Source organism: Cavia porcellus, unplaced genomic scaffold (genome assembly GCF_034190915.1).
Source record: "Cavia porcellus strain 051 isolate PalLab524CR breed Dunkin Hartley unplaced genomic scaffold, mCavPor4.1 scaffold_1, whole genome shotgun sequence".
Classification (NCBI taxonomy): Eukaryota; Metazoa; Chordata; class Mammalia; order Rodentia; family Caviidae; genus Cavia; species Cavia porcellus.
Window position 1 is genome coordinate 17598294 of NW_026947484.1, and position 7984 is coordinate 17606277.

Sequence of the window (7984 nt, forward strand, 5' to 3'; positions counted from 1 at the left end):
CACAACCTAGAGCTTGCCAGGCAGGCGCTTATGCCACTGAGCTAAATCCCCAAGCCCTTAGCCATTTAGTCTTAAAGTGTATACACTTTAAGTCTCACACAGATTCCTTAGAGGGAAGGAACCAATATCTTTTCTCCCCCTATTAGAAATGAGGAGTCTGGGTTCAGTGAGGTTAAATAACTTCTTAAATCTTTCTAAATAAAGGAGTAAGCAATATTCAGAATCACATCTCCTGGCTCCAGATACTGGCTTTTGAATCCCAAAAACCAAGGAACTCTTGTTGATGGACACTGTTCATCAAATCCTACTGCTTTCGAAGGTCAAGCATCTCATCTTGTCCCCTACACAAGGGTCTTTCCGTTGAACTTTAGGTTCTGTGGAAGCATCATGGTAACTCCAGCTTGCAGCTCCAAAATCTAGACAGAACTATGCATTCCAGGTCAGGTTTGGCTTTTAGAATGGACTTTACTGGTCAGTCATGAGCAGTGTCCAGGACTGAATAAAACTCCTCAGTAAGATGAGCAATACCATGCAAAAGGAGAGAAGAAGCACTTCAAAGAGCTCAGTCACTATTTCAGGAGTTACTTTCCAAACTCTTGATTGGACTCAGACACCAGTGTGGTAGGCATGAATAATCAAATCTGCAGAATAAGGGGTGGGGACACACCTGATACCAGAGAACCATGGGAAAGCAGTCACTCCACCTTGCCATTAAATGAACAAAATCAGAAATTGGCTGTTAAATCAGTCACGAAGAAAAGCTTTAAGTGCTTTTAAGTATGTTTAAGTATTGAGCTACTAACTGTATCTATTTGGTTTTAGAGTAGTTCCAGAATCAAGTTTCTCATTCAAGAAATTTACATGGGAAACCCACAAAAGAAGCAAAATGTAGCTTTACTGGAACTGAGGCAACTAGGAAATGTATTTGTCATTTGTGAGGAATAATTTAGGTTACATCATTGGTGTACTTCTGTGGAACATAAGTAAACTCTATAAGAAGCAAACTGGTCCCCAAGTAAGTTTAGACAGACTTCTAGGTTTCCAGTTTAATGGTGTGAAATAATAAACACATGTTTGTGTACACATATGCACATGGTTACATCCACAAAGCCAAGCTGTATTACTGGTGTGCCTATACATATTATATATGTAGCCATGTACATGGCACGTACATATGTAGAGACATTTGTGTAACTAAAGTGATTATAAAAAGAACCTTCATACTGGAGGTAAGAGGAGAATAAAAAGATAAAATATACATGAAAATAACACAAGATGTTGGGATATGTCAACTAAAATTAATCTCTGAAATGTAGTCCTTAGTATTAGGAATGTGAAAACATTTCACAAAAGCCAGAGTGTGAAAACAGAATTTGGCTTTAGAGGATATTATAGATGTACATGGGTAAGCTGCTTCTCCCTTGAATATTACAACAGCTCTTACTGGGCCTTAAAGGACTCCTATTAAATATTAGAAAAAATTCCTGAAATTTCAACCTCTCAATACATATTCCCACTTGCAAATTCTTTCTTTCTCAGCCCCATTCAAAATGTGAAATTGGGATCTAGATGGGCAGATGTGTTTGTGGAAGGAAACAGCCACACAAATATCTTGGAGCAATTTCACCGTGAAATAAATGTCACAAAAACGTTTTCTTTTCTATAAATGGTTCTTGTTTTTATTATCAAGACAATGTGGACATGTAACACACCATATTGTGGTTCATAAATTGCAGCCACAGCCACTTATCAATGGCCAATAAATTACTTTGCTCATATGATAGCTACAAATACTCCACTCAAATTCAGCTAATTGAATAGTATCAGGATATCATGCAGACAGCTTGCATAAATACACAAGGAATAACAGCATATCCTTAGTCTCTTCTGTGAGTTTTAAGCATGAAAACTTTGTCTTATTCCAAATTTTTAAAAAAATGGAATAAGAAACGTTTTCATATAAAATACATTTGTGACCTTTCCCCACATTAAAAAGGGCATCTAACCTACTGGCAATATACACTCATCTCCTAAGTTACAAAATCAGATAAACATATATTCTTTTATGTCGTGTGACTAGGATATGAACATTTCAGTGATTCCAACATTAACAAACAGCTAAATTCAAAATAATACTTTCTGATAAATATACACTATATATGCATATATTATATATATATTGTAGTAAAAGGCAGAAAAGAGTTGATTTATCTTTGGGCACTATTTTGTCAGATAATTGAAAGTCATTGATTTGTTTCACAGTATAAAATCTTAATCGATTACCAATACAGCTTTACTCTCTGCTCCTAATTTTGAAATGTAGTTGGATCGGAGGTCACCACTTAGTAAAATAACTTCTCTGGAAATCTTAAAATTTCCAGATGTATTTATTCAAAAATAAACTGCTTTTCCAATGAAATTAGGAAAAAAGGCAAAGGCGAGGAGAAAGTTGTGGTCTACAGCAGGCGTGAATAGCTCTCAGCCTCTTCCAGGTGGGGGCAACAGTAAGTCAGTTTTGAGAGAAGGGAGGTCGGGCTCTTTAAAGCTCCCTGAGTCCAGTTACACAAGACGAAATGACTTCCTGGCAGTAACACTGTGAATGAGACGAGGCGCAGGCATCCAGGAGATGGGACTTCTGGGCTCAGCTCCAGCCCCATCCGAACGCTGCCCTGCGCGCGCGGCCGCCTCTGCCGGGCGGAGTCAGCCCGCGGCCCCGAGACGCGCATGCGCGGTGCGCACCTGCCCAGTAGCGCGCTCAAGGCGGCGGCTGGTAAAGTCGCAGCCGCAATCGCGCCCGAACTGCGCCAGCAAGGATGGGCGCCACGTTCCCAGCGCTCTGGGTGTCTACCTTTTCAAGATCGCCAGGAAGCAAGAAAATCTTTCTCCCCTGCTTAGTAATATCCTATTCATTCTCCCTTTGGGCAGTAGAACACAAGTCCATTCACAACTGCTGCGGACATAACTGCGCGCGCACCTGCACCCTTAAACTCCAGGCTCCCGAAAACCAGCTTCCGGGAGGTTGGCGGGGTCCCACACCTCGGCCCCTTTCTGCCAGTCCTCTTTCAGACTTTGGGAGAGGATGCCTACGCACTCCGGCCGGGATGGGTGGGGTGGCTGCATGAGGCGGAGGTCGATCTTGCACTGACAAGGCAAAAGGGACTCCAGCATCCTCTCCTCTTCGGCTTGGCGGTCTCGCCCAGCGGGAAGGAGGTGGGGCGCGGACAGTCCAAGGGGCCGAAAACCGAGACTCGGCCGTGGGCGGGTGGCGGGGAGAGTGCGCGTCCTGAGCGTCCAGGGTCGCAGGGAGAAGGAGGAGAAGCTCCAGCGCACAGAGCCCGAGGCCTCGATGCGGACGCAGAGCCCAGTGCGCTGTCCCGCTACGTGTCGCTCCTCCAGGTGCTGCTAGCTGCCGCCGCCGCCCGCGCCCTCGGGCCACCGCCGCCGCCGCCCCCCGCCGAGCCCGCGGCCGCACCCTCAGGCCGGTACTTGAGCCAGCAGATGACCCAGGTGACGACGACTGAGAAGAGCGCCAGGATGCTGGCCACCGACAGGCAGATGGGCCCCACGGGCGAGGGCGAGGGCGAGCCAGGCGCCGGGGCAGCGCCAGGGGGCGCGCCGCCTGCAGGGGGTCCCCCGCCGCCGCCGCCGCCGCCGTAGTGGTTGACGAAGATGAGGCCGGTGAACAGCAGCACCACCATGGACAGGAAGGAGAAGACCACGCACACGCAGCCGGCGGTGAGGGCGGCGCGCTTGCAGTTCTGGCAGCTCTCGTAGGCGCCCGGGGCGCGCAGGCCGGCGCGAGAGCGCGGCGCGGGACCCTGGTCCTCGGCGGGCGGCGGCGGGGGCTGCGGCGGGGCCGGGGCGGGCGGCGGGGCCGGGGCGGGCGCGGCGCGGCGCGGCGGGAGGCGGTCCTGGGGCAGCGGGTCCTGCGCGGCGCGCACCGCCAGCGGGAAGGCCTCGGCGAGCTTGGTGTTGTTGGGCAGGCCGTGCACGCGGCTGTCGGGCAGCGGAGTGCGGTGGCGGCACACGGGGCACGCGATGGCGCCCGCAGGGCCGTGCCAGGGCGGCGGGCGCGGCGCGCGCTCGGGCGCGGCGCTGGAGGCGGCGGCGGCGGCGGCGGCGGCGCGGAGCTGCAGCTGGCTCAGGCACTCCTGGCAGAAGGTGTGCAGGCACGCCAGCAGCTTGGGCGCGCGCCGATCCGCGTCGAAGTAGTTGTAGCAGATTTTGCACTCGTAGTCCTCGAGCGGAGGAAGGCCGGGGGCGGTCTCCACGGCGTCCCGGGCTCCCGCGTCCCCGCCGTCCCGGCGCCCGGCCACGGCGTCCCCGGCTCCCACCCGGCCCCCAGGACTGCTGCTCGGGCTCTGTTCGCTGCCGCCGCTGTCGCTCGCCGGCGCTGCCATGGCATGATCCGCCCTTCATAGGGGGCAAGGTGAGGCACCTTCCTCCCCCTGGGTCGCCGCCTCGGCTCGGGGTGGGGAGGAGGCGCTTCTGCCTCCCCCACTCCAACTGCTGTCGCCTGGCAGGGAAGGCACCGCCGGCCGGGCTGGCTGGGGGCACAGAGGCAGCCGCCGCCGCCGCCGCCGCCGCCGCCGCCTCCTCCTCCTCCTCCTCCTCCTCCTCCTCCTCCTCCTCCTCCTCCTCCTCCTCCTCCTCCTCTCCTCCTCCTCTCCCTCCTCCTCCTCTTCCTTTTCCTCCTCTTCCCTCCGTCCACCCCACCCCTCTTACCCCGCCCCCGACTGGACGCAGCGGTCCCTCCCTGTACCTCCCCCTCCCCCGCGTCTGTGCACCGCTGTCCCCTGTAGCCCCCTGAGGCAGCTCTTCTGGCAGCTCTGGATTTCAGTTCTGTTGGACTTGGAAGTTGGGGGCTGCTGGGAGGATCGCGGGAACGCTTTTGGGGTTGTAACTGCGTAAGGATGTGGCGGTTTTCCTGTGCACCCCACCTCCAAGGACTGACGGTGGTAAACGCGGATCTGCTCTTTCCTCTGTTCTCTAACACGCTCCCGCGCCACCCCTCCTTTCCATTCTGCTTATCCTCCTCTGGGGCTGGGTCCCTGGAGAAGCCTCCTCTCCCCCCACCCGCAAGAGCTCACCGGTGATGTAATGCGGACCCGCGCAGGGAGGGGAAGCGGCCGCCTCGGCAGCCTGGCAGCGGCGGTTCCTTCCCTTGGTGAGAACCGTGATCTCATTTCTCTGTCCAAAGGCGAAAGCCAATAATCACCAAGCCATGTACTCTGCGCTCTTTGGAGCCCAGAGGTACCTTTTCCCCCTCTGCTCTGTTACTTCGTGAGATTTGAGGCACCAAGACACAGACACAGAGCAGGGTGTTGCCCCTTCCCGGACTAACCGCAGTGCATCCTCCCTGTGTCCTAGGTGCCCAGATGTTTTACAGGGGCAAAGCGGTTGGAAAAAGGTCGGGGGGACCACAGAGCTCCAAAAGCTGCCAGTATCTCTGCCTCCTGCCCCTACCTGTCTGCTTCTGCGAATGTCATCAGACAAATATGCGCACCAGAACTGTGAGCAAATGGTACATCTTCATTTTAGTAAACCTTGCAGGAGCCCTAATGATCAGGTTAACAAGAAGTAGAGTTTTTTTTTAAACACTCTAAGCCCTACAAGAGTGCTTCGGGCACCAGCTAAGGACTGATGGTCCCATATTCCTAACCAGAAGTGATGCTGACATGGTCCTGCCATTTCTCCAGGCCGGGTGTCGCCCTGGGAAGAGGGAGGCTGCCACCCACGCATCCAATAAAGAAGGGGGGAAAGATGGCTCTGTAAGATTCCAGATTCCCAGGAGAGGGGCCGCTGTCTCTGTCCAGATTCCCTGCAGAAGACAGTAAGATGCCCCAGGGAATGTCATGAAAAGAATAACGGATAGCAAGCGAGCTAAAGCAAGAGAAAGGACAGAAAGAAAGCACCACAGTACAGAGAAGAGGTGGAGTCATAAATAGCTACTGTGTTGGGGTGGCATTTGAATATGTGTGTATATTTACCCACATTGCATGAACAGTGAAATAGTGATAGGCGATCGCTACAGTATGTGAACAGCATCTTTAGTTTAGGGGGACTTAGGGGGAGTCTGTTGAACTTTTAATTTTCCATTTCCCAGTTTCAAGTTTTACAGTTCCAATTTGGAGTGATGTTCGTTTAGTTTTGCTTAGCAATTTCATCTTGTGGTTAAAGAGGGCAGGAGGGTGGGAAATCAGAAGGATCCACTCTGGCCTTGGATGGTTGCAGAGCTCCACACAGCTCACCACAGTGCAAGGCTTTCTGCCCTTTGCTGTATAATTGTGAAGGACCTGGACATGTCTGTTTTGTGCACAGTTGAAACTGGGTTTTGCTGCTCTAAACCTCAATTAGCTCTGCGCTGACAAGAGGCATGCCGGTGAAACAGGAAAAATGTAAAAGCAGAGTACTGAGCCGAGGCGTAGAGAAGCGGGAGAACTCCTGTGCACTTGGGCCATTCTGCCCACCACCTGGTTCCTAGGACGTGTACTTCCTCAGTGCTGAAAGGTGCCTTGGTCGGAATTCTGATGGCCTTTATGTTTGGATATGGAGCAGCATGTGTGGGAGCAAAACATTTACGACTTCACAGTTTCACCCTATTAATGCATTTTCACCCTGCACCGTGGCTCCTTGCCCTCAGTCCTATTGAATTCTGAACTGGATAGTTTCTGTGCACGGCTGATATTCTATATGTGGCTGATATTTAACTGTGCCCCAGGCCTTTACTCACTTGATGTTGACTGCAGTGTGTCCCAGTTGTGACCATCAACAAAACAGTGTCCCTGGCAACCAAAATCCCCCCTGGCTGGAGACGATGGGACATAAAGTTATGCCAAGACAAGGACCATCTCCAGACTCTTGTCTAGTGCAGGAAGCAATGTATTTGTGTCGTGGGGACTGGGAAAGTGGCTCAGTGGTACAGCACCTGCCCTGAATACCCAGGGCTCAGGGCCCCCGGTTCAGTCCCTCCTACCACCGCCAAAAATAAATAAATAGAGGAGCAACCAAAATAATTATTTTGAAGCTACAGGCATTTCTTTTATAACTCATTGTAATTTAGGTACCAATGCACTCTTTGAAAAGGCATAGTATGGTTTTTGTTAATAAAAAACCAAAGTGTGGTCAAAGATGCCAGGACTTGCTGTTTGAATTAGGATAGTACTTTTAGGGGCCATAGGCTCTCTAGTTCCTTTATATCCTGGGGCCAGTTGCTCACTTTTAGGGAAGTTGAGAAGGTGTAGTGAGAGAGGGGTTTCCTCTTGCACAGTGAGGGGCCCTGACATTTCTGAGGGAGGCCACAGTCATCTATCCTAATGAACCTTAGGGCCCAGTGCCTGCTGTTTACTTGCACTAATCAGTACAAAGCTTGGTCATTCCTATAGGAGTAACTATCTCCCTGAGAAGAAAAATGTGTTGAAAAGGTCCTTATGTTATTGCTTCAGCAAACAGAAATACTGAAATGACACACCCAGGATTTGGAGGCAGATTTATTTTACATGAGTGGGCACTGATCAGGATCACCTTCAGATATCAGGCCCTGATTGCTGATGGTCTAGGGCTTATAGGGGATCAGCAAGCAGGAAGTGCAGAGGCAGAATGCTTGCCAGTGGTGATTGGTTCTTACAACAGGCATCATAGTGACCAGCTATGTGTCACAGTGCCCCGCTGTTTCTAAGAGACCAGAAGCAACAGGAACTAGAACAGGAACCATTACCTGGGCAACTGAGAAACTGTGGTATACTGGCTGGGGGAAGGGGGTGTTTTCTGTGGCATTGTATCCTTGTTGGTATTTGGATAGGCTTTGTGAGAATGTTGCTCATGCAGTGACCAGATTAGACATTACTCTTAATTCTTAAGAATCTGAGTAAACAGGAGCCAGGCATAACCTCAGGCAGTTTTTGGTCTCTGTTCCCTCCATGAAGCCTGTGTTACGTTACAGGAAGAGCTGTCTCACTAAGGACTTGGTAGGAATAAGCATTCA

General features: G+C 51.3%; 1 protein-coding gene across 1 annotated transcript; it reads right to left on the reverse strand.

Moving 5' to 3' along the window:
• Positions 1 to 1651: 1651 nt before the first annotated feature.
• On the reverse strand, positions 1652 to 5460 carry LOC134475426 (RING finger protein 225). Its single transcript, XM_063245838.1, has 2 exons — positions 5091 to 5460; positions 1652 to 4516 (listed from the first exon to the last, which is right to left on the reverse strand). Exon 2 carries the CDS (start codon positions 4398 to 4400, stop codon positions 3378 to 3380), a length of 1023 nt encoding a protein of 340 aa, XP_063101908.1. The 5' UTR covers positions 4401 to 4516; positions 5091 to 5460; the 3' UTR covers positions 1652 to 3377.
• Between the last annotated feature and the right edge of the window lie 2524 nt (positions 5461 to 7984).